This window comes from Pristiophorus japonicus, chromosome 26, assembly GCF_044704955.1.
Source record: "Pristiophorus japonicus isolate sPriJap1 chromosome 26, sPriJap1.hap1, whole genome shotgun sequence".
NCBI classification, from domain to species: Eukaryota; Metazoa; Chordata; class Chondrichthyes; family Pristiophoridae; genus Pristiophorus; species Pristiophorus japonicus.
The window spans coordinates 13,055,126-13,082,121 of NC_092002.1; the positions used below are offsets into that span (position 1 = coordinate 13,055,126).

Consider the following 26,996-nt stretch of genomic DNA (forward strand, 5'->3'; position numbering starts at 1 on the left):
ATTCTCTGCCCAAGGAAGCAGTTGAGGCTAGCTCATTGAATGTATTCAAATCACAGATAGATAGATTTTTAACCAATAAGGGAATTAAGGGTTATGGGGAGCGGGCGGGTAAGTGGAGCTGAGTCCACGGCCAGATCAGCCATGATCTTGTTGAATGGCACAGCAGGCTCGAGGGGCTAGATGGCCTACTCCTGTTCCTAATTCTTATGTTCTTAACTTAAACTGTAGTGACCTTGGTCCTTTATTCGTAACTCCAGAGTAAGGCACAAACATGATGGGCAGCCTTTTATCCTGGGCCCTGCACACCTATGCAGGGGACCCTCAGGTCTCCCACCGCAGTGCCCTCTGGTGGACAGCCTCTGCCACAGGGGCAGGAAACCCAGGTCTCCACCAGTTGCGCCCTCTAGTGTTGCCAGTATAGTATATACACAGTGTAAAACTTATTGATAGTACGTCAGGTAACAAGTCTCCATCTTATGCAACTATACAGTGACTACACAGAGGGTATATCTATAGTCTGCATATATAACAACCAGCACCAGGTAAGTCCCTGGAGTGGGACTTGAACCCACAACCTTCTGACTCAGAGGCGAGAGTGCGACCCACTGAGCCACAGCTGGTAATTATTTTATAGAATCATAGAAACTTACAGCACAGAAGGAAGCCACTTTGACCCATTGTGTCCACACTACCCGACAAAGAGCTATCCAGCCTAATCCCACTTTCCAGCTGTTGGTCCGTAGGTTACGGCACTTCGAGTGCATATCCAGCTACTTTTTAAATGTGGTGAGGGCTTCTGCCTGTACCACCCTTTCAGGCCGTGAGCTCCAGACCCTCCACCCACTGGGTAAAAAAGTTCTCCTTGGGGATAGTGCAGGAAAGTGGAGTTGAGGTCGAAGATCAGCCATGATTTATTGAATGGTGGAGCAGGCTCGAGGGGCCGAATGGCTGACTTCTGCTCCTAATTCTTATGTTCAATTTCCCTCTAATCCTTCTAACAATGACTTTAAATCTAAATTTAAATATTAAATAAATTGAAATATTTATTAGTTATTTTAAGACACTACAATTTAGGAATCTTGCTCCTCTAGTTAACAATCTGTGGTTAAAATTTAACATTACTATAATATCACTTCACTCCAGGCCAGTCACAGAATATTCTGTTTAACCTTTTCCTCGAGCCCTATAATGAAAATCTGTTTTTATTTCTTGGGATGTGAATTAGACTGGCCAGGCGGTACTTACTGCGTATCCTCCATTACCCAGAGAGCATTTCGAGCCAACCATATTGTGTAGGACTGGAGTCATATGCAGAGCAGACTGGCTATCGATGTTGCTTTCCCTGGATTGCTATGGTGTGATTTGAACTCGTGACCTCTAGGTTGCTAGTTCCAAACCATAACGTATAAACATAGGATTAGGAACAGGAGTAGGCCATCCGGGCTCTCGAGCCTGCTCCGCCATTCAATGAGATCATGGCTGATCTTTGACCTCAACTCCACTTTTGAATCCAAAAATCTATCTCCACCTTGAATATACTCAATGATTCAGCATCCATCTCCATAACGTCGCCCGTCTCCGCCCCTGCCTCAGCTCATCTGCTGCTGAAGCCCTCTTCCATGCCTTTCTTACCTCTAGACTTGACTATTCCAACGCACTCCTGGCTGGCCTCCCACATTCTACCCTAGGTAAACTAGAGGTGATCCAAAACTCGGCTGCCCGGGTCCTAACTCGCACCAAGTCCCGCTCACCCATCACCCCCTGTGCTCGCCAACCTACATTGGCTCCTGGTTAAGCAACGCCTCGATTTCAAAATTCTCATCCTTGTTTACAATTCCCTCCATGGCCCTCGCCCCTCCCTGTCTCTGTAATCTCCTCCAGCCCCACAACCCCCCCGAGATGTCTGCACTCCTCTAATTCTGCCCTCTTGAGCATCCCATCGATGGCCGTGCCTTCTGTTGCCTGGGCCCCAAGCTCTGGAACTCCCTCCCTAAACCTCTCTGCCTCTCAACCTCTCTTTTCTCCTTTAAGACGCTCCTTAAAACCTATCTCTTTGACCAAGCTTCTGGTCACCTGCCCTAATTTCTCCTTAAGCGGCTCGGTGTCAAATTTTTTGTCCCCTAATACTGCTGTGACGCACCTTGGGACCACGTTAAAGGCGCCATATAAGTAGAAGTTGTTTGGGGCAGACAATTTTAAAGATTTACAACCCTCTGTGAGCAGAAATTCCTCCTCCCCTCAGCCTTAAATGGCCGACCCATTATCCTGAGACTGTGATCCCTGGTTCTAGACTCTCCAGCCCAGGGGAAGCAGCCTCTCAGCATCTACCCTGTCAAACCCCTCAGAATCTTATATGTTTCAATGAGATCACCTCTCATTCTTCTAAAACCCCGTTTCTCAGGATACGGGGTAGGAAATTTAGGACCGAGATGAGGAGAAATGTTTTCACTCAGAGGGTGGTGAACCTGTGGAATTCTCTACCACAGAAGGCTGTGGAGGCCAAGTCACTGAATATATTTAAGAGGGAGATGGGATAGAGTTCTTGAAATAAAAGATATTAAGGGGTATGGGGAAAAAGCGGGAATATGTTGTTGAGATAGAGGATCAGCCATGATCATATTGAATGGCGGTGCAGACTCGGAAGAGCCGAATGGCCTACAGCTATTTTCTATGTTGCTATGTTGTAAACTCCAGAGAGCATAGGCCCAACCTGCTCAATCTCTCCTCCTATCTTTTCCCACCCTCGTCGTGAGGCCAGTGACCGGTTGATACGTGATTGTTGAGCTGTGCTTTGGGGCAACGATGGTAGAACACATCTCTTTCCCCCCACGAGTGCCCACAGAGGTGCCAAGGTGCCCAGTGGTGTGCTGGTGAACTGCGTTTCCCCTTTGAAGCGCACAGCCCCAAACACTGCCCCCACTGCAGATGCAGTAGACCATCAGCGGCAGGTCGGGGCCATGGGCCGTGTGGTGGCGTGCCACTGCAAGGTACAGTGCGAGCTGGTGCAGGAGGGCGACGGCAGCGAAGAGGACAACTGGATTCGATGTTGTATGTGCAGACTATAGATATACTCTCTGTCGTCACTGTATAGTTGTATAAGATGGAGACTTGTTACCTGATGTACTATCAGTAAGGTTTACACTGTGTATATACTATGCTGGCACCACTAGAGGGTGCAACTGGTGGAGACCGGGGTCTCCTGCCCCTGTGGCAGAGGCTGTCCACCAGAGGCCACTGCGGTGGGAGACCTGAGGGTCACCTGCATAGGTGTGCAGGGCCCAGGGTAAAAGGCTGCCCACCAGGCTTGTGCCTCACTCTGGAGTTACGAATAAAGGACCAAGGTCACGACAGTTTGAGTACAACACATTGCCTCTTGGAGTCATTCACAAGTGCATTAGAGACATAACAGATGACATCAAGGTCCAGGTCGCTGATTGGAGCGTGGGCAGGTACAGCAGGAGCGGCGAGGTCGGGGCGCAGGAGTGGCGAGCGATCGTGGAGCGACGTGATCGGGGCCCAGGAGAGGCGAGAGTTCGAGGGCCCAGGGGCAGCACGGGCCCAGCCCACACTGCGATATGTGCGCGCACTAGGTCCGTGCAGCAGAGCAGGTCTCCAGTCGCCCTGGTTAACCCTTGCCACTGGACCAAGACCTAGCTCTTGTCAAGCCCGTGTGGTGGCTGGTGTACAACGGCCGCCCCACGTTAAACAAATCCACGCACAGGCATCTTCCACCCTTCAGGGTGCAGTTCAGGACCTGGAATATTAGGTCCTTCATTGAAACACCCGTAAACTCATCCCGTTTTTGGCGTGGAAGCAAGTCATCCTCGCTTCGAGGGACCACCACAGATGAGTAGGCCTTCCTTGACAGTCACTGCCCCTTGTGCCTAAAAGGTGGCCGTGTTCTCATGGTGAGGCACACGTGTCCTCCACAGCTCTCCCCGTCCCATCTTGTGAAGCCTGCTTCAGTCAGTAGAGATTCTGGTGTTTAGTGACCTGGTTGCTAAGTTACAGGACGGAGAGGACATTCAATACTCGGTTGGATAATACCTTGAGGTTTCTGGGGCTTGAGATCAGCGGGGAAGAGCACTGACCTGTTGACTTTTACTGTAACTCCTGCACAAAGGGAGCCCTTTATTACCAGTTGAAGGCCTCCCACACGTTCAGCGTCTCATTGGGCCTCTCATCTCCATCGCCACTTGGCCACATTGAAACCCGTTAAATTAGTGGCACTTTGCTGATAACTATTTCTCGCTTTGAAGCCGAAAATCCCAGCGTGGCGAGCAAGGCCCGTGCTGAGCGTCTTGATCGGCGGCGGCCATTTTGGGCTGAGATCTCCGAGAGGTGTCAAATGATTGTCCGAGATGCCCCTTTCTGCCATTGCAGCAGACTCGTTTGTCGATTTTTAATTGGGTTAACGTTGCGCTGAAAATGATTGGAGGGTGAATCGGTGCAATTTCCAATCCCACGTGTAAGAATGGGGGGTTGTTATCGTAAATATACAGGGCCGTTGAGGTTACAGCCCATCCCCCCCCCACACACCCTGTCAACTCTGCTCATCGCTGAGAGAGAGAAATCTGTGTCGATTCACATCCCCCACTCCGTCCCAAACCACGTCACAAGCAACAAGTTACCTTTGAAGTGCAGTCACTGTATTTCTCTAGGCAAATTCAGTGGTAAAGAAAGACTTGCATTTCTATAGCGCCTTTAATGACCACCGGACGTCTCAAAGCGCATTACAGCCAATGAAGTACTTTTGGAGTGTAGTCGCTGTTGTAATGTGGGAAACACGGCAGCCAATTTGTGCACAGCAAGCTCCCACAAACAACAATGTGATAATGACTAAATCATCTGTTTTTTGTTACGTTGATTGAGGGATTAAATATTGGCCCCAGGACACCGAGGATAACTCCCCTGCTCTTCTTTGCAATAGTGCCATGGGATCTTTTACGTCTGTAAAACACTTTCTGCAGAGCAAGATCCCACAAACAGCAAATGACCTGTTGAGTGGTTTACTGGCAGTTGCGGGACGAATGTCGGCCCCCAGGAGAATTCCCCAACTCCTCTTCAAATAGTGCCTAGGATCTTTTACGCCCACCTGAGCAGGTAGACTTGGCTGCTGCTTGATGTCTTGTCTGAAAGCATGTCCCTTGGTACTGCACTGGGCGTGTTAGCCTAGGTGATGTGATCAGGTCTCTGAAGTGGGGCCCAGTGATCCAGAGTGAGGGTGCAACCAGTGAGCATTTAAATACTGGGAATACCGGGTAATATAACAGGGAAAAACTAGAGCAACAAGTCAACAACAACAGCGTGTATTTATATAGCGCCTATAACTTAGTGAAATGTCCCAAGGTGCTTCACAGGAGTATTGAGATTAAAACATTTCACACCGAGCCACGTAAGTAGAAATTAGGGCAGGTGACCAGATGCTTGGTCAAAGAGGTAGGTTTTAAGGAGCGTCTTGAAGGAGGAAAGAGAGCTAGAGAGGTGGAGAGGTTAGGGAGGGAGTTCCAGAGCTTGGGGCCCAGGCAACAGAAGGCACGGCCACCAATGGTTGAGCAATTATAATCAGGGATGCTCAAGAGGTCGGAATTAGAGGAGTGCAGACATCTCTTGGGGGGGTTGGTTGGGGGTTTGGGGGGGGGGGTGGGGTGGGGGTTTGGGGGGGGGGGGTGTTGGGAGGGAGGGGTTATGGGGCTGGAGGTAGATTACAGAGATAGGGAGGGGCGAGGCCATGGAGTGATTTGAAAATAAGGATGAGAATTTTGAAATGGAGGCGTTGCTTAACCGGGAGCCAATGTAGGCCAACGAGCACAGGGGGTAATGGGTGAGCGGGACTTGGTGCGAGTTAGGACACGGGGCAGCGAGCACAGGGGGTGATGGGTGAGCGGGACTCGGTGCGAGTTAGGACACGGGGCAGCCGAATTTTGGATCACCTCTAGTTTACTTCAGGTAGAATGTGGGAGGCCGGCCAGGAGTGCGTTGGAATAGTCAAGTCTGGAGGTAACAAAGGCATGGATGAGGGCTTCAGCAGCGGATGATCTGAGGCTAGGGCGGAGGTGGGCGATGTTACAGAGGTAGAAATAGGCGGTCTTAGTTATGCTGCGGACATGTGATCGAAAGCTCATTTCGGGGTCAAATATGACACCAAGTTTGCGAACAGTCTGGTTCAGCCTCTGACACAAGTCGGTATCGATAGAGGATCAGGTATCTGATGGTGGGTCTCTGTACCAACTCCGACTGACCTGTGTATTTCAGGTCATTTCTGTTTTATTTTAAGGGGATACCGGGATTGGGTACAGTTAACGTGTTTGAAGTTGGGATGTGCCTGTAGGTAGGTAGGCTGGGCCTGGGACACCTCCTCTGCTACTGCCTCTTTGTCTTAACAGCAACTCAAGCACGTCAACTTGGTCAACCTGTTGGAGGTGTTCCGACGGAAGCGTAAGCTTCACCTGGTCTTCGAATACTGTGACCACACGGTACTGAACGAGCTGGACAAGTACCCCAGAGGGTGAGTGAGTGACATCCCTCCTCCCTCCCTCCCTCCCTCCCCCCTCCCCCCTCCCCCCTCCCCCCTCCCCCCTCCCCCCTCCCCCCTCCTCCCTCCTCCCTCCTCCCTCCTCCCTCCTCCCTCCTCCCTCCTCCCTCCTCCCTCCTCCCTCCTCCCTCCTCCCTCCTCTCTCTCTTCAAAAAGCTGTCCAGCTTTGCACTGCTTCCCTTAAAAGTTGCAATGCTGAAGGGTTACGCTTTCCGTTCTAAAAGTGAATAAAAAAATTTAGTTCCCGGCTTCCGATCGTGTGATTGGCTCGCTCCCTGGGTCATTACTCAACCTGGCAACCTTGAATCGTGGCGCTGTGTCAGGATTCGGCTGTGCTTGATAATGAAGAAGAAAGCTATGGACTGATCAGGTGGGCAGAACAGTGGCAAATGGAATTCAATCCAGAGAAGTGTGAGGTAATGCATTTGGGGAGGGCTAACAAGGCAAGGGAATACACATTAAATGGTAGGACACTGAGAAGTGTAGAGGAACAGTGGGACCTTGGAGTGCAGGTCCACAGATCCCTGAAGGTAGCAGGCCATTAGATAAGGTGGTTAAGAAGGCATTACGGGATACTTGCCTTTATTAGTCGCGGCAATGAACACAAGAGCAGGTGGGGTTATGCTTGAACTGTATAAAACACTAGTTAGGCCACAGCTGGAGTACTGCATGCAGGTCTGGTCACCACATTACAGGAAAGATGTGATTGCACACGAGAGGGTACAGAGGAGATTTATGAGAAGGTTGCCAGGATTGGAGAATTTTAGCTATGAGGAAAGACTGGATAAGCTGGGTTTGTTTTCTTTAGAACAGAGAAGGCTGAGGGGAGACCTGATTGAGATGTATAAAATTATGAGGGGCCTGGATAGAGTGGATAGGAAGGACCTATTTCCCTTAGCAGAGGGGTCAACAATAGGGGGGGGGGCATAGATTTAAAGTAATTAGTAGGAGTTTAGAGGGGATTTGAGGGAAAAGAATTTCACCCAGAGGGTGGTGGGGGTCTGGAACTCACTGCCTGAAAGGGTGGTAGAGGCAGAAACCCTCAGCACATTTAAAAAGTACTTGGATGTGCACTTGAAGTGCCGTAACCTACAGGGCCACGGACCGAGAGCTGAAAAGCGGGATTAGGCTGGGTAGCTCTTTGTCGGTCGGCGCGGACACGATGGGCCGAATGGCTTCCTCCCATGCTGTAAATTGCTATGATATCCGAGAATGAAACCACACGGGAGGCTATTAGTCCCATCGGCCCATAGCGGCTCTTTGAAGGAGCTATCCAATTAATCCCATTCCCCTGCTCTTTCCCCATAATTATCTTTCTTCGAGTATTTATCCCATTCCTTTTGAAGGTTATTATTGAATCTGCTTCCATCACTTCACGCAATGCATTCCAGATAGTAACAACTCGCTGCGTAAAACAAAATCCTCCTGTCACGTTTGGTTCTTTTGCCAATCGCCTTAAATGTGTGTGTCCTCTGGTTACCGACCCTTCTGCATTGGAAATAGTTCCTCCTTATTTACTCAAAACCCTTCATGATTTTAACTACTCTATCAAATCTCCTCTTAACCTTCTCTGCTCTAAGGTGAACCGTTTCTCTAGTCTCTCCACATAACTGGAGTCATTCATCCATGGCACCATTCTAGTAAACTTTCCCTGCACCATAAGAACATAAGAATTAGGAGCAGGAGTCGGCCATTCAGCCCCTCGAGCTTGCTCCGCCATTCAATAAGATCATGGCTGATCTTCCACCTCAACTCCACTTTCCTGCACTGTCCACATATCTCTCGATTCCCTTAATATCCAAAAATCTATCAATCTCTGTCTTGAATATACTCAAAGACTGAGCCTCTGCAGCCCACTGGGGTAGAGAATTCCAAAGATTCACCACCCTCTGAGTGAAGAAGTTTCTCCTCATCTCAGTCCTAAATGGCCGACCCCTTATCCTGAGACTGTGAGCCCTGGTTCTAGACTCCCCAGCCAGGGGGAACATCCTCCCTGCATCTACCCTGTCAAGCTGTAAGAATTTTGTATGTTTCAATGGAACCTATTCCATCCCCCCTGCACTGGTATTTATGGTAGGTCCCGCCCTCCCTGCACTAGTATTTATGGTAGGTCCCGCCCTCCCTGCACTGATATTTATGGTAGGTCCCGCCCTCCCTGCACTGGTATTTATGGTAGGTCCCGCCCTCCCTGCACTGGTATTTATGGTAGGTCCCGCCCTCCCTGCACTGGTATTTATGGTATGTCCCGCCCTCCCTGCACTGGTATTTATGGTAGGTTCCACCCTCCCTGCACTGGTACTTATGGTAGGTTCCGCCCTCCCTGCACTGGCATTTATGGTAGGTTCCGCCCTCCCTGCACTGGTATTTATGGTATGTCCCGCCCTCCCTGCACTGGTCCTAATCATAACATCATATAAATTTACAGCACACCAAGAGGCCATTTCGGCCAACAAAGAGCTATCCAGCCATGATCTTATTGAATGGTGGAGCAGGTTCGAGGGGCCAAGTGGCCTACTTCTGCTCCTAATTTCTTATGTTCTAAGCCCCTCATAATTTTATACACCTCAATAAGGTCTCCCCTCAGCCTCCTCTGTTCCAAAGAAAACAACACCAGCCTATCTAATCTTTCCTCATCGTTAAAATTCTCCAGTTCAGGCAACATCCTCGTAAATCTCCTCTGAACCCTCTCTAGTGGGATCACATCTTTCCTGTAATGTAATCCCACTTTCCAGCTCTTGGTCCGTAGCCCTGTAGGTTACGGCACTTCAGGTGCACATCCAAGTACTTTTTAAATGTGGGGAGGGTTTCTGCCTCTACCACCCTTTCAGGCAGTGAGTTCCAGACCCCCACCACCCTCTGGGTGAAAAAAATTCTCCTCCAATTCCCTCTAAACCTTCTGCCAATTACTTTAAATCTATGCCCCCTGGTTGTTGACCCCTTTGCTAAGGGAAAAAGACCCTTCCTATTCACTCTATCAAGGGTTATGGGGAGCAGGCAGGGAAGTGGAGTTGAGGCCAAGACCAAATCAGCCATGATCTTATTGAATGGTGGAGCAGGTTCGAGGGGCCAAGTGGCCTACTTCGGCTCCTATTTCTTATGTTCTAGGCCCCTCATAATTTTATACACCTCAATAAGGTCTCCCCTCAGCCTCCTCTGTTCCAAAGAAAACAACCCCAGCCTATCCAATCTTTCCTCATCGCTAAAATTATCCAGTCCAGGCAACATCCTCGTAAATCTCCTCTGTACCCTCTCTAGTGGGATCACATCTTTCCTGTAATGTGGTGACCAGAACTGCATGCAGTACTCCAGCTGTGGCCTAACTAGTGTTTTATATAGTTCAAGCATAACCTCCTTGCTCCTGTATTCTATTCAATGCCTCGGCTAATAAAGGCAAGTATCCTGTATGCCTTCTTAACCACCTTATCTATCTGGCCTGCTATCTTCAGGGATCTATTTCCTCGTTCTCCACTAATGAACCACTGGAAGCAATATTTTCTGCCTGGGGTGAAAAGGTGATCACACAAGCCATTGTTCAGATATCCTCGGCACTGTTCTGCAGATGAAAGGTTCTTTTCAACTGTGTAATCCAGTTATTATCAGTGTTGTGTGATTTTTCTTTTATTCATGCTATCGCTTAGTGTTAATGATATCGCTGCGATCAGGCAGTGTGGGTGTCACCCGGGCCTGGCCTGGCCCCAGGGTCTTTGTCATTGCACGTTATCTGGGCGTCACTAGCTGATTGCCTGGCGACGCATTGTGCCTGGAACTTCACACCCAAGGCCTAAAGGGGGAATAATTCTGAGTGTTCAGCTGTGTGCAGTCAAACAACTTCAAGGGAACCCATTTCAAAAGGCTCGAGGAGCAACAATAGCACACAAAAAGCTACGAGGAAAAGGTTAATCCGTGCAGGAATTGAGATATACGATCTGGTCTTTTGGCTGTTTGCTCTGGCAGGGAAGCCTTGGGGGGGGCCACGGAGCTGGGCTGTTGCCTGCCTGCCCGACTCCATCGCGTTGGGATCATTTCGTGCCGACGGAACAGTTAATCTATCGTCCTCGCGGGAGCCGCCATTTGCATTTGGAGGGGGGGAAAAAAATGGTTTTCATTTGGGACATTCCGCATCCAGTGTCTTTAAGCCACTTTCGGGAGATACCACGTGTTGGGGTGGGGGGACTTCCCCCCCTTCCCCCTCCCCCCCTTCCCCCTCCCCCACCCTCGCATCGGTCAGAGTATGCACACCCTCCCCACAGGGGCACACCCCACTTAGGGTACGGTAGCCTGGATCCAGAGGCCTGGACTCGTGATCCAGAGACCCGAGTTCAAATCCCACCATGGCAGCTGGGGAATTTAAATTCAGTGAATTAAATAAATCTGGAAGAAGCAGCCAGGAGCGGTGACCATGAAACTACCGGATTGTTGTAAAAACCCATCTGGTTCACTAATGTCCTTTAGGGAGGGAAATCTGCCGCTCTTACCCGGTCTGGCCGATATGTGTGACTCCAGACCCACAGCAATGTGGAAGTGGCCCAGCGAAACACTCGTTTGTCAAGAAGGCAGCTCACCACCACCTTCTCGAGGGCGATTAGGGACGGGCAATAAGTGCCGGCCTTGCCAACGACGCTCACATCCCATGAGTGAATTTAAAAAAAAATTTGCCTCATCATCATAGGCAGTCCCTCAAAATCGAGGAATACTTGCTTCCACTCCAAAAGTGAGTTCTCAGGTGACTGAACAGTCCGATACGGGAATTACAGTTCCCGTCACAGGTGGGACAGACAGAGGTTGAGGGAAGGGGAGGGTGGGACTGGTTTGCCGCACGCTGCCGGCGCTTGTTTTCTGCATGCTCTCGGCGATGAGGCCTACATCCAGCGGAGCTTGAGGGCAGGTTGGAGAGCTGAGGCTTGGGGATACCACCCAGGTGGGCGCAGGGCTCCTGTAACCAGCGAATACCGTGGAGCTTCCCAGTGCTGACCACTGGGCAGTGCCCGGCTGCTTGTCCACTTAGGACTACGCCACCTGTCTGAACGTTGACTTGCACCGCTCTCTGGATGGGAGGAATCCCAGCGCCCCCAGTGACAGGCCTACCCCTCGGGGGTTACTTGATCGCTGAATCCCCATCGGCCGTCTGGAGAACTGGCAATGTCGGGTTACACGGTCTGTCCCAGCGGTTTCACGTGGATCTGACCTTCCAGGTGTGTCATCATGAAGCCATCTCGACCATTCCCACTTTCCCACTGCCCCACCCCCAACACACCCTGGCTACAAGGACGATAGACACTAGTTGGTCATCGGATTCAGAAATACCACCGACGATGTCTCCGCAAGATCCTGCAAATTCCCCTGGGAGGACAGACGCACCAACGTTAGCGTCCTCGACCAGGCCAACATCCCCAGCATCGAAGCACTGACCACACTCGACCAGCTCCGTTGGGCGGGCCACATTGTCCGCATGCCTGACACAAGACTCCCAAAGCAAGCGCTCTACTCGGAACAAGGTGGGCAGAGGAAACGTTACAAGGGCACCCTCAAAGCCTCCCTGATAAAATGCAACATCCCCACTGACACCTGGGAGTCCCTGGCCAAAGACCGCCCTAAGTGCAGGAAGTGCATCTGGGAGGGCGCTGAGCACCTCGAGTCTCGTCGCCGAGAGCGTGCAGAAACCAAGCGCAGGCAGCGGAAGGAGCGTGCGGCAAACCAGTCCCACCCACCCTTTCCCTCAACGACTGTCTGTCCCACCTGTGACAGGGACTGTGGTTCTCGTATTGGACTCTTCAGCCACCGAAGGACTCATTTTTAGAGTGGAAGCAAGACTTCCTCGATTCCGAGGGACTGCCTGTGACGATGACCGACCCAAGCCCTGAACAGAAGAGGAGCGATGAATTGAGAGGTTGTGGTTGGGTTGGTTTTAAGATCCTGCAGCTTGGAGGGAGAATGGAAGCCTTAAGCCAATGTCCGCTTTACCCTAATCAGGAACTTGAGCAAATAAATCCAGGCTGATGCTCCAGTGTGGTGCCGAGGGAGTGCTGTACTGTCGGAGTTGAACCCACAACCTTCTGACTCGGAGGCGGGCGAGCTGCCCACTGAGCTACGGCTGACACTAGAGAAAGGGAGGAAGAGCTAGCGGAGATGACAGAAGAGGCCCCGTGAGAGAGCAAGAATCGCCCAGTGAGCGGAGCGGGGGAAAGTGGGTTGCCACGGCAGCGGCACTGTTTGCTCCTGCACCAAGCATGTTGACAGTGGGAGCTGGGTCCTGCACAGCATACTAACCAGCCGGCCTGAGGGGAAGCAATTAAACAGCAGCTTTCGGCTTCGTGTGGGAGTTGGCTTAAAGGAAAAAAATAAAAGCCATTTACAATTTTAATTTCCTGAGGGAAAGGTTCGCTCACTGTGATGGAAAGTTATAAGCAGGCCGACATTTAATTAAAACTCTGTAGCAGAGACGGGAAATGGGATAAGGGCAACAATCGAGCAGGTCCATGAAAGTTAGATTCTTATCTATAAAAGTCTAGAACCAGGGGTCACTGTCTCAGAATAAGGGGTGGGCCATCTGGGACTGAGATGAGGAGAAACTTCTTCACTAAGAGGGTTGTGAGGCTCAGCCGTTGAGCATATTTAAGACCGAGATTGATAGGTTTTTGGATTTTCAGGGAATGGCGGGATTATGGGGATAGTTCATGGTCTTATTAAATGGCGGAGCAGGCTTGAGGGGCTGAACGACCTATTCCTGGTCCGATTTCTTAAAAGCTGCTAATGTAATAGCATGTAGGAGGTAATGAAGAACTGCGCTAACATATGTTCCTGACCCTTCACCTCTGGGACTTTGGTTCCGATGAGGCCCACTCTGGTTCAGCGACACCTTAGTCTCGGTGAGGGTGGGGGAGCGCACTGAGCAATGGGTGGAGCGGATTTACATCTCGCCCCAGTGTAACTGGAAGGATCTCTTTCCCCGCAAGGGACCACCCCTCCCCACTCCCCCCACCCCCCCCCCCCCCCCTCAAAGTGAAATACTGCAAGGATCTCAAGAATGTTTATAATTTTTCTTTAAAGTACCTCGTGTGCATCTGCCACACTTTAAAAGTTTCATGTTGTGTTAGGTGCAAAATCAATATAGAGCAAAAGGGGGAAGAAAGGCCAGTCATTATTCTGCTGGTTTTTCTGGACTTGATGGGAAGCCAAAGCTTTACAAGCATCCGCCAATGTACAGAGAAGCAATTACCCTCTAATTGGCCGCAAAATCTTCGTACTTCCAGCGATCGGACAGAGTGGCCTCAAAGGGACAGGCTACATTACACACCACTTAGCTGCAACAAAAACCCATCTGGTTCACTAATGTCCTTTAGGGAAGGAAACCTGCTGCCCTTACCCGGTCTGGCCTATACGTGACTCCAGACCCACAGCAATGTGGTCATGTGGTCGACTCTTAACTGCCCTCTGAAATGGCCAAGCGAGCCACTCCGTTGCACCAAACCGCTACGACAAAGTCACTGTGGGAGTACCTTCAGCGATTCAAGAAGGCATATGGAATGGGCAATAAATGCCGGCCTTGCCAGCGACGCCCGTATCCCATGAATGAGTAAAAAAAACTATTTATATTGTGCATTACATGGACCTTGTATAATATAGGGACACGAGTATAATATAGGGAGATGAGGAGAAACTTCTTTACTCAGGGAATTGTGAACCTGTGGAATTCTCTACCAGAAAGTTGTTGAGGCCAGTTCGTTAGTTATATTCAAAAGGGAGTTAGATGTGGCCCTTACGGCTAAAGGGATCAAGGGGTATGGAGAGAAAGCAGGAATGGGGTACTGAAGTTGCATGATCAGCCATGATCTTGAATGGTGGTGCAGGCTCGATGGGCCGAATGGCCTAATCCTGCACCTATTTTCTGTTTCTAGTCCATTCAGCCCCTCGAGCCTGTTATACCATTCTCTTAGATCATAGATGAGCTCTACCTCAAATCCATTTGACCACCTTTGCTCCGTAGCCCTCGATAACCTTACCCAACAAAAAGCTGTCGATCTCGGTCTTGAATATTTCAATTGACCCCTGGCCTCACAGCCTATTGGGGGAGAGATTTCTAGATTTCCACCACCCTTTGCATGAACAAGTCCTTCCCTGACACCCCTGAATGGCCTAGCACTAATTTTAAGGTTATTTTATGATTATGTCCCCTTGCTCTCGATTTTCCCCCCTCCAGCGGAAAAAAACTAAGCGCACGACTAACCAGGGCTCTGCACAACTGATTCACCACTTCTGCACCTTTTCGTTGTCGGCTTAACCGTTTTGCCCCGACCTGCGTGAGAACACCAGCGGCAGGTCGGGGCCACCACAGGGAGCAGCGCGAGCTGGTGCAGGAGGGCGACGGCAGTGAAGGGTGACGTCATCAAGGTCCAGGTCGGTGATTGGAGCGCGGGGCAGGTACAGCAGGAGCGGCGAGGTCGGGGCGAAGGAGCGGCGAGAGATTGTAGAGGGACGTGATCGGGGCCCATGGGAGGCGCGAGTTAGGGGCCCAGGGGCAGCACGGGCCCAGCCCACACTGTGCGATATGTGTGCGCATTGGGTCCGTGCAGCAGAGCTGGTCTCCAGTCGTCTTTTGTACACCCTTGCCACTGGACCAAGACCTCGCTCTGTCAACCCCTCTTGAGCATCCCTGATTATAATTGCTCAACCATTGGTGGCCGTGCCTTCTGTTGCCTGGGCCCCAAGCTCTGGAACTCCCTGCCCTAAACCTCTCCGCCTCTCTACCTCTCTTTCCTCCTTCAAGATGCTCCTTAAAAAAAAAAACTACCTCTTTGCCCAACCTGTCGTAATTTCTACCTATACAGCTCGGCGTCAAATCTTTTATCTCCTGTGAAGCGCCTTGAGAGACCGTTCACTACGTTAAAGGCGCTCTGTAAATACAAGTTGTTGTTGTTGTTGTTGGTCTTTGAGTAAGGACGCGGTGGGACTCGGCGGGGTGATGACCTCCACAGTCGAATAGTATGTTGCTCGGGTGTGCAATGCCCGACCGGGGCACGAGCCACCTGGAGCCCAGCAAGAGGCTGCAGCAGAGAGTGGGAGAGAATGCGGAGAAAATGAAGGTTTAATTCAACTCCTCGGCTCAGCGGCGGTTCCGGAACCTTCCCCGCGGCGGCTCTGCTCGCGCGCCAGTCTGTGCCCTTCCCGCGCTGCCCGGCGATTAATTAGTGCTGCAGGCACCTCGCTGGCAGGGAAGGGGAGTCGCCGTGACGAGTAAAAGAAGCTAATTAAATTGTGGAGTGAAAGGAGACCTTTGTGACTATTAATATCGGACTCTTCGCAGCTGGTGTCTTGTCGCTTTAAATAATGCAACACAACTTCTTAAAAAAAAACACACACACACACACAAACTGGGTCGGCTCCTCTTACACTGACGCACTTGAGCCAGTCCGGTTCGGCCTCGGGTCTGAGGTGAGGCGTGATTGACAGGGCCGTTTTTTTCTCTCTCTCTCAGGGTTGCAGAGGCTCAGGTGAAGAGCATCGTTCGACAGACGCTGCAGGCCGTCAACTTCTGCCACAAGCACAACGTAAGCGCTGAGCGAGGAATGGGATGGCTTTTCGGATTTCCGGGGCCTCAATGGTGGGGGGGGGGCGGTCCCGAAACTGCCTGCAAAGTGTTTGCGCCTCAGTCAACAACATTGGGCTGGGCCCAGAGTGTGGGGCAGGCGCTAAGGGAGGCCCCTCTCGGGGCGCTAGGCCGGCGGAGCATGGGAAAGTCCCCGGGCTAAACAGCCGGCATCTGAGCGCTCCGAGACCCCTGGGGAGAAAAAAAACCCCACAAAACATTCCCAGTCCATAGCCCTCGCAACATAAATTGCAAAAAAAAAAATAGAAACCAACCATACTTGCCTGAGGTGGACGTTACTTGCCTCATTGCGGCCGCGACAGGTCGGACCGCTCGCTTTACCAGGCGGTCCCCGTAGGGGGCGCTGCGGGGCGCACGGGTCGGGCGCGATCCAAAAATCGAGCCGGTGTCTCACCCAGGGGGCGTTGCACACCGGCTCGGATCGCCTCTCCCGGGCGGTAATGCTCCGCGCCCCCTGCCCAAACCGGCCCCGAAAAACCCTGCGGGGGGGGCGCGCTGGAGGGAGGCTGGCCGACCGCCCGGAAAAGCTCTTTGCCGCCCCTCCGGGGCCAAAACAGTGGCGGGCGGGCGGGAGCGGAGGATCCAGCCCAAAGTTCTAGAATGGGACGCGGGGGGGGGTGCTGAGGGACTTCAGTTGTGTGCTGAGACTGCGAAGAAGCTGGGTTGCTCTGCGTCGGAGCAGAGAAGGTTGAGGGGAGATTTAACGGAACCATTCACAGGGCTGTCGGGGAAAGAGCAGGGGGAGTGGGACTAATGGGAGAGCTCGATGGGCCGAATGGCCTCCTGTGCTGAGAGGTTCTATGATTCCTTTCCTGGGTCTTTGGCGATATTCCGGCAGCTTTCATGGTCCGTGTCTGGTGCTGGGCCACACCAGACTCACCACCTCGCCATGATGGGAGAGGACCGTGAGCTCTGGTGCTGCACCATGAGCGCAGTACTGGAGGGACATGCGGGCTGTAAATGAGATGAGTTAGGCAGTCCCACTTCGGTTAATTGTGGGGGCCACGAGTCCGCAGCACCAAGCGCCCAATGTGCCTCCAGCAGCAAATGGAAATACTGGGGTACAGCAGTATGGGCACATACGAATTAGGAGCAGGAGTAGGCCGTTCGGCCCCTCGAGCCTGCTCCGCCATTCAATACGATCATGGCTGATCTTCCACCACAACTCCACTTTCCTGCACTGTCCCCAAATCCCTTGATTCCCTTAATATCCAAAAACCTATCGATCTCTGCCTTGAATATACTCAACGACTGAGCCTCCACAGCCCTCTGGGGCAGAGAATTCCAGAGATTCACCACCCTCTGAGTGAAGGAATTTCTCCTCATCTCAGTCCTAAATGGCCGACCCCTGATTCTGAGACTGTGACCCCTGGTTCTAGACTCCACGGCCAGGGGAAACATCCTCCCTGCATCTACCCCGTCAAGCCCTGTAAGAATTTTGTATGTATCAATAAAATCGCTTCTCATTCTTCTAAACTCTCGAGTCTACTCAATCTCTCCTCATAGGACAATCCCCCCCCCATCCCAGGAATCAGTCTGGTGAACCTTCGTTGCACTCCCTCTATGGCAAGTGTCTCCTTCCTTAGGTAAGGAGACCAAAACTGTGCACAATACTCCAGGTGTGGTCTCACAAGGGCCCTATATTATTGTAGTAAGACGTCTTTACTCTTGTAATAGTGGTTATACTGGACTTAGTGAACCAGAGACATGAATTCAAATCCTACCACAGCAGCTGGAATAAAAATCTAATATCCATAATTGTGACCATGAAACTACCGGATTGTCGTAAAAACCCATCTGGTTCACTGATGCCCTTTAGGGAAGGAAATCTACCGCCCTTACCCGGTCTGGCCGATATGTGACTCCAGACCCACAGCAATGTGGTTGACTCTTAACTGCCCTCTGAAATGGCCCAGCGAGACACTCCGTTGTACCAAACCGTTACCAAAAATCAAAATCCTGGAACTCCCTCCCTAACAGCACTGTGGGAGCACCTTCACCACACGGACTGCAGCGGTTCAAGGCAGCGGCTCACCACCACCTTCTCAAGGGGCAATTAGAGAAGGTGGTGGCCATGCCAGTGACACCCACAGCCCGTGAATGGATATAAAAAAAAAAAATGTAAGCCCCAGCCTCGAGCCTTTGGGCCGGCGACTAAGTTACACGCACTTCATTCTGACTCCAAAGTCCAGGGGAACCAAACGCATTATGCAACCTGAGGGTGTTGGTGTGACGGGTTTGTACATGCAGGTACAGCGGGCGGTGAAGAAGGCAAAGGGCATGTTGGCCTTCATAGAGAGAGGATTTGAGTACAGGAGCAGGGAGGTCTTACTGCAGTTGTACAGGGCCTTGGTGAGGCCACACCTTGAATATTGTGTACAGTTTTGGCCTCATAATCTGAGGAAGGACATTCTTGCTATTGAGGGAGTGCAGCGAAGATTCACCAGACTGATTCCCGGGATGGCAGGACTGATGTATGAAGAAAGACTGGATCGACTGGGCTTATATTCACTGGAATTTAGAAGAATGAGAGGGAATCTCATAGAAACATATAAAATTCTGATGGGATTGGACAGGTTAGATGCAGGAAGAATGTTCCCGATGTTGGGGAAGTCCAGAACCAGGGGACACAGTCTAAGGATAAGGGGTAAGCCATTTAGGACCGAGATGAGGAGAAACTTCTTCACTCAGAGAGTTGTTAACCTGTGGAATTCTGTACCGCAGAGAGTTGTTGAGGCCAGTTTGTTAGATATATTCAAAAGGGAGTTAGATGTGGCCCTTACGGCTAAAGGGATCAAGGGGTATGGAGAGAAAGCAGGAATGGGGTACTGAAGTTGCATGATCATATTGAATGGCGGTGCAGGCTCGAAGGGCCGAATGGCCTACTCCTGCACCTATTTTCTATGTTTCTCGATGCTCTTGAGCGCTGTAAAGCTTGTTATTTACAGCGGCTGACTGACTTTCAATGCCTGTATCTATCCCAGTGCATCCACAGAGACGTGAAGCCAGAGAACATCCTCATCACCAAGCACGGGGTCATCAAGCTCTGCGATTTCGGCTTCGCGAGAATCTTGAGTGAGTTTGTTTCCCTTCTCGACCTTGGGGGTGCCAGCGAGATGGGGGGGGGTTTGTTGTTGGGCGATAGCTCCGTGCTATGGAAGGGGAAGGGAGATGGGGGCCGAGTCCAGCTCCTCTTGCTACCCGATTGATCTGGATTGCGTTTGGAGGGGTTGACTAGAGAAACAAAGAAATAATTTGCATTTATATAGAGACTTTCACTACCTCAGGATGTCTCAAAGATGCTCTCAAGCCACTGAACTCCTTTTTGAAGTTTAGCCACTGTTGTATGTAGAAAATTTGGGTTTTTTCAAGCAGAAAATATATGCTGACACCCCCAGTGCAGTGCTGAGGGAGTGTGCCGTCTTTACAATGAGACATTAAACCGAGGCCCCGTCTGCTCTCTCAGGTGGACATAAAAGATCCCATCGTGCTATTTCGAAGAAGAGCTGGGGAGGTCTCCCCCGGTGTCCTGGCCAATATTTATCCCTCGACCAACATCACTAAAATCAGATTATCTGGTCAGTGTCACATTGCTGTTTGTGGGAACTTGCTGTGCACAAATTGGCTGCTGCGTTTTCTACATTACAACAGTGACTACACTTCAAAAGTACTTCATTGGCTGTAAAGCGCTTTGGGACGTCCTGAGTGTAACGTATTTGCTTCATGGGCTCTTTGCTTAAGAATTCATCGCAATACATTGCTATTAAGAACCAGTTGGTTTATTGGCAAAGGTTTAACGGTCACACCACACATTACCAGCTCATCCACCTCCCTCATCGTGGATCCCCTGAACCCAGCTGGTTGGGGTTTTGTTGAGTCTTGTGAACATCACGTGACTGGCTAAGCCACTCCCAACTCAACAGCTCTACAACTATTTTAGTAAAACGTAAAATCAAGCGCCCCCTTTTGGCAAGGGCACCAGAACCCACAAAGTTAGAAATGAACTGGCAACATGGCCAATCAAATTCAAATTCTGTTGCCGGGGGCGATGATGCACTCCAGTCCCTCCGGTGCCCACCTCTCGCAGAAGGCCACGAGCGTATCGGTGGATACCGTGTGCTCCATCTCCAGGGACACCCTGGCACGTCAACAGCTCTACAACTATTTTAAAGAAGAACATTAAATCAAGTGCCCCCTTTTGGCAAGGGCACTAGAACCCACAAATTTCCAAACAAAACCAACAGCTCTACAACTATTTTTTGTAAAACAAATCAAGTGTCCCCTTATTAAAGGAGCACTAAAACCGACAAATTTAATCAAATTAAACTTTTAACATTGAAGAATCAAATTAAAATTTGGTTGCCGGGGGTGATGATGCACTCCAGTCCCTCCAGTGCCCACCTCTCGCGGAAGACCGGTGGACACCGCGTGCTCCATCTCCAGGGACACCCTGGCAACAGCGCTACAAACCTACTCACAGGTGCATACACTGAAATTGTGAAAGGCGCTATGCAGGTACAACGTCCCGAATCTGGAACTCCGACATTTTGCGCATAGCTGATGGAGTCTTGCTGAATCCGGAATTATTGTCCAAGAACCAGATATTTTGAGGCAACACCCAAAATCCAGCACGGAATACATCGAGGGTTCCGGATTTCAGACAAGAAAATCAGTAGTCTGAAAGCGGGAATCCTCAACCGAATTTTGGGTTTCGCCGGATTTCGGGCCTCGCCGCTCAAAACCCGGCACGGATTCGGTTGAGGATTCTGGATTTCAGACTATTAATTTTCTTGTCTGAAATCCGGAAAAACCCAAGAAGCGGAATGGACTCGGTGCCGAGGATTCCGGATTTCGGACGTTGAACCTGTATAAATGCGAAGCAAGTCCTCCTTTTCTTTAAAGGAGGAATTGATTCTCTCCCGGGGCTGGCTGGGCCCAGCTCTCTGAGAAGCTTGGGTGGTTAGAGTAGGGGCCCCCTTTCCTGGGATCCCCGTACTCGGTGGTTGGGATGTACGACTAACCTTGACGTTGCTGACTGTGTTGCAGCCGGACCGGGGGACGACTACACGGATTACGTGGCAACTCGCTGGTACCGGGCCCCAGAGCTGCTGGTCGGAGACACGCAGTACGGCCCACCAGTGGACGTCTGGGCCATTGGCTGCGTCTTCGCCGAGCTCATCTCCGGCAACCCTCTCTGGCCGGGCCGTTCGGACGTGGATCAGCTCTACCTGATCAGGAGGACGTTGGGTACGTTGCAGATCTCGGGCCTGCTCCAGTTGTCTGCGTCTGTGGCCGGGAGGGAGGCCTGTCTGGCCTCTGACCGCGTTTGTTGTGTCTAGCAAGCCATGTTAATCAATTCATTGATGGTCGTCATCATAGGCAGTCCCTCGAAGCGAGGATGACTTGCTTCCACGCCAAAAAGGGATGAGTTCACAGGTGTTTCAATGAAGGACCTAATATTCCAGATCCCGAACTACATGTTGAAGGGTGGAAGATGCCTGTGTGTGGATTTTTTTAACGTGTGGTGGCCGTTGTACACCAGCCACCACACGGGGCTTCACAGAGCTAGGTCTGGGTCCAGTGGCGAGGGTTAACCAGGACGACTGGAGACCAGCTCTGCTGCACGGACCCAGTGTGCGCACACATATCGCACAGTGTGGGCTGGGCCCGTGCTGCCCCCTGGGCCCTCGCCTGTCCTGGGCCCCGATCACATTGATAATATTACTGAACATAAGAGATAGGAGCAGGAGTAGACCATTTAGCCCCCCTCAAGCCTGCTCCGCCATTCAATAAGATCATAGCTGGGAAGGCCGCCGTGGAGACCAAATATCGCGGGAGTGACCACAAGGGGGCGCTGCACGCTGGATGGCGTCACCACGCGGGAGTCGTTAGAGGGCACAGCGTTACCTCTTGCCGCCTCCACCAAAGACTCAACTTCTCCGCAGGCCTGGACGCTGCTCGCCGCCGACGGTGGGCCTTTGCCGCCCATTGCCAGCGGTAACGGCTGGCCTTCAAATCGGAATTTCGACCCCTTAGTGTTTGCTTTTTAATCGCATGTTTATAAATAAAATTGCTAATGGGAAAGTGATGCGCGTTTTTAATTTTATTTGCATTTCTTTCGAATAAAATTATTTCCAACAAGGGGGAAAAAAACCCCGCTGGAGTTGGCATTTACACAGACCTCCATCCGCTGCGAACGTTAATTTTTGTCAATTTATAATCTGACAGCTAGGAGCAGAATGCTTCTGTGCAGCCTCTGGTTCATTGGCAGGAGTCATTCTGTGTATAAAAAAAATCTCGTCTCCCCTCTGACTCTTTGCCCAATGACCTTCAATCTGTGGCCCCTGGTCAGTGAGCTTCCAGAGTGTTTATCGAGCTGGTTTAAGAGTCCTATTGTGCTGCCCGCTCCAGTCCCAGCCCAGCCCTGGGATTTGAGCGTACCTGCCTGGATGCTCATGCCAGCGAAGTGACCTCTATCTTGCTCCATGTTGTATCTCGGTCTGTCTGTCTGTCTGTCTGTCTGTCTGTCTGTCTGTGTGTCTGTGTGTCTGTGTGTCTGTCTCTGTGTGTGTGTGTGTAACGTTGTCTCTCTGCTCCTACAGGGGATCTCATTCCTCGGCACCAGAAGGTATTCAGTTCCAACCAGTTCTTCAGTGGAGTCAACATCCCGGTGCCTGACATCATGGTACGGACCCTCTTTATAAAAGGACCCCCATCATCATCATAGGCAGTCCCTCTGAATCGAGGAAGACTTGCTTCCACTCCAAAAATTAGTCCTTAGGTGGCTGAACAGTCCAATGCAAGAGCCACAGTCCCTGTCACAGGTGGGACAGATCGTCGTTGAGGGAAGGGGTGGGTGGGACAGGTTTGCCGCACGCTCCTTCCGCTGCCTGCGCTTGGTTTCTGCATGCTCTCGGCGACGAGACTCGAGGTGCTCAACGCCCTCCCGGATGCACTTCCTCCACTTAGGGCGGTCTTTGGCCAGGGACTCCCAGGTGTCGGTGGGGATGTTGCACTTTATCAGGGAGGCTTTGAGAGTGTCCGTGTAACGTTTCCTCTGCCCACCTTTGGCTCGTTTGCCGTGAAGGAGTTCCGAGTAGAGCGCTTGCTTTAGGAGTCTCGTGTCTGGCATGTGACTTTAGGAGTCTCGTGTCTGGCATGTGAACAATGTGGCCTGCCCAGCGGAGCTGATCGAGTGTGGTCAGTGCTTCAATGCAACGAACCACTTGCATTTTAATAGCGCTCTGGGCGTCCCAAAGCGCTTTACACCCAATTAAGTACTTTTGGAGTGTAGTCACTGTTGTAATTGTAATGTATTTGCTTCATGGGTTAAGAATTCATAGCAACACATTGCTATTAAGAACTAGTTGGTTTATTAGCAAAGGTTTAACAATCACATGACACGTTACCAGTTCATCCACCAGGCTCACAACTACCTGCCCCATCGTGGATCCCCCGAACCCAACTGGCTGGGGTTTTAGTGAGTCTTGTGAACATCATGTGACTGGCTAAGCCATTCACAACTCAACAGCTCTACAACTATTTTTGTTGTAAACATTAATCAAGTGCCCCTGATTAAAGTGGGGGGTCACTCCAAAAACTTTTCAAGTGCCCCCTTGGGTTTTTTTTGAGGGCACCAAACACACAAATTACACAAGTGCCCCCTGGCTAAAAGGGGGGACACTAAAACTGACAAACTTAGACAAATTAAACTTTAGACGTGGTTCAAATTAAAATTTGGTTGCCGGCGGTGATAATGCACTCCAATCCCTCCGGCGCCCACCTCTCGCGGAAGGCCGCGAGCGTACCGGTGGACACCGCGTGCTCCATCTCCAGGGACACCCTGGCTCGGATGTAACCGCGGAAGAGAGGCAGGCAGTCAGGCTGAACAACTCCCTCGACCGCCCACTGCCTGGACCGGCTGATGGCCCCCTTGGCCATGCCCAGGAGCAGTCCTACGAGGAGGCCCTCCGACCTGCCCGCTCCCCTCCGCACAGGGTGCCCAAAGATCAGGAGCTTGGGACTGAAGTGCAGCCAGAATTTGAGGAGAGGCCTCTTCAGATATTGGAATAGGGGCTGCAACCTCGCACACCGTATATAAACATGGAACACGGTCTCCTCCAGACCGCAGAAATTGCAGGCGGCCTGGGAGTTCGTGAACCGACTTTAAAAACTCATTGCACGGGACTGCTCCGTGCAACACCCTCCAGGCCAAGTCCCCAATAGATAGAGGGAGGACTCCCGCGTAGAGCCAACAGCTCGACAAACCTGTGAGCATATACACTACAGTAATGTTCCTCAGTCAATGTCTTGCTCCCGTTCCGCCCAAATTTCTCTCCCCCTGTCCTGGCAGAAATGTTTGGAGCTGGGGGTCAGTTCCATGAGCTGGTGACTGAGCCCCGTGAGCCAAGATAGTGAGTGCTGGTGGGCCATTCAACTGTGGGGGGGGACTTCATCATCACCCCCAGTCCTGTTCTCACCCGATCGCCACTCACCTACATGCAATGGATAGTGAGCGTGAGGTGGAACTCTGGCTCCATTTTCTTCCCTCTCTTTCCCCCACCTCCCCCCCACCCCCCTCCCTCAAGCCGGGGGGGGATGCTGAGCCCAACTGTAGCCTCCCAAGTGCCCCGGCTGTGACTGGCAAACTCAGCACAGACCGTATCTGGAACAATTGGATGGTAGGCAGCCTTGTCACACGCCAAGGCTAAGATTCCCCTCGAGTAGTTTGAGGGGTGTGGCCCTTAACCCTACGCCTAAGCCTAACCCTAATCCTGTACTGCCAGTACCCTGACCCGTTGGGGGAGGTGCTATGCCGTTGATGCAGTAGGTGAAATGATCTGTGACCTATGAGCTTTTTTTTTAAACGGCCAACTATGTACTTTGGCGCACGTGATGTCACCTCCGCAGTCATGCCCCTGTGCGTTCCTCATCGTTACTATTGTGTTCCTAACAGAGATGAGACTGCACACAGGGAGGTTAAAGTAACAGTGAGCTCAGTCTTTAATAAGACACTCCAGAGTGAGCCTTAGGGGCCGGCTTATATACAGTGCTCCCAAGGGATGCTGGGATCCCTTGGGACTTCAGGGGATGAGCTCCCTGGTGGCGGAACATGGGAGTGCATGCTTTACAGATACACAACATCACTCCCCCCCAAAGTCAAAGTGAAAACTATTTACAAGGTGAGGCGGTCGGGAGCCTTTCTTTCCCTGGTGGACCGCCTCGGTACAAATGTCTGTTCTGGTGTGTTGGCTGTGCCCTCGCTGGGCTGGCGTGTTGTTGGCCCTGCAGGGCTGCTGGGTGAGCCTGGCCTTGCTGGGCTGTTGGGCGTGATGGGTTCGATTTCCTGGTCCAGCGTGGTGTCGTTGATCTTTTGGGTGTGTGTTGTGGGCTTGAAAAAGGTGATGTCTGCTGTGAGTTGTTCAGGGCAGTCTGTGAACCGCAGCCTCATTTGGTCCAGGTGCTTTCTGCAAATTTGTCCATTGTCTAGTTTGACTACAAACACCATATTCCCTTCTTTAGCTATCACCATGCCCGCGATCCACTTGGGACCATGTCCATAGTTTAGCACATACACAGGGTCATTCAGATCAATTTCCCGTGACACAGTTTACATTTTGTTGCTGCCACCTGCTCTCTACCTGATCATGCAGGTTGGGGTGAACCAGCGAGAGTCTGGTTTTAAGTATCCTTTTCATGAGTAGCTCAGCCGGGGGCACCCCTGTGAGCGAGTGGGGTCTCGTGCGGTAGCTGAGCAGTACTTGGGACAGGTGGGTTTGGAGTGAGCCTTCTGTGACTCGTTTAAGGCTCTGTTTGATGGTTTGTACTGCCCGCTCTGCCTGCCCATTGGAGGCTGGTTTAAACGGGGCCGAGGTGACATGTTTGATCCCATTGCGGGTCATGAATTCTTTAAATTCAGCACTGATGAAACATGGCCCGTTGTCACTGACCAGTATGTCAGGCAGGCCTTGGGTGGCAAACATGGCCTTCAGGCTTTCAATGGTGGCGGTGGCAGTGCTTCCCGACATTATTTCACATTCAATCCATTTTGAAAAAGCATCCACCACCATCAGGAACATTTTACCGAGAAACGGGCCCACATAGTCGACATGGATCCTCGACCATGGTCTGGAGGGCCAGGACCACAAACTTAGTGGTGCCTCTCTGGGCGCGTTGCTCAGCTGAGCACATACGCTGCATTGTCGTACACAGGACTCTAAGTCACAGTCGAAACCGGGCCACCACACGTGGGATCTGGCTATTGCTTTCATCATTACTATACCTGGGTGTGTGCTGTGGAGATCCGAGATGAACGTCTCCCTGCCCTTTTTGGGTAGCACTACGCGGTTACCCCACAACAGGCAGTCTGCCTGAATGGACAGCTCGTCCTTTCGTCGCTGGAATGGCTTGATTAGCTCTTGCCTTTCAACGGGGATGCTGGCCCAGCTCCCATGCAGTACACAGTTTTTTACTAGGGACAGCAGAGGATCTTGGCTGGTCCAAGTCCTAATCTGGTGGGCCGTGACAGGTGATTTATCATTTTCAAACGCTTCCATGACCATCAACAAGTCTGCGGGCTGCACCACCATCAACAAGTTTGCAGGCTGCACCATTTCCACCCCCGTGGTGGGCAATGAGAGCCGACTGAGAGCATCCGCACAGTTCTCGGTGCCTGGCCTGTGGCGGACGGTATAGTTATACACTGATAGCGCGAGTGCCCACCTTTGTATGCGGGCTGAGGTATTCGTATTTATCCCTTTGTTTTCAGCGAACAGGGATGTTGAGGGGCTTGTGATCGGTTTCCTGCTCAAATTTGAGGCCAAACAGGTACTGATGCATTTTCTTTACCCCGAACAC

The 26,996-nt window shown here is 51.4% G+C and overlaps 1 protein-coding gene across 2 annotated transcripts in view; it reads left to right on the forward strand.

The window, feature by feature from the left end:
• Positions 1–26,996, forward strand: part of LOC139239201 (cyclin-dependent kinase-like 1) — an 84,536-nt gene that overhangs the window by 43,079 nt on the left and 14,461 nt on the right. For both annotated transcript variants that reach the window (XM_070867843.1, XM_070867842.1), the window contains exons 2-6: positions 6,387–6,508; positions 16,008–16,080; positions 19,124–19,214; positions 21,186–21,386; positions 22,742–22,824. In XM_070867843.1, coding sequence (XP_070723944.1) covers positions 6,387–6,508; positions 16,008–16,080; positions 19,124–19,214; positions 21,186–21,386; positions 22,742–22,824 — 570 coding nt within the window. The remainder of the gene's footprint in view (positions 1–6,386; positions 6,509–16,007; positions 16,081–19,123; positions 19,215–21,185; positions 21,387–22,741; positions 22,825–26,996) is intronic.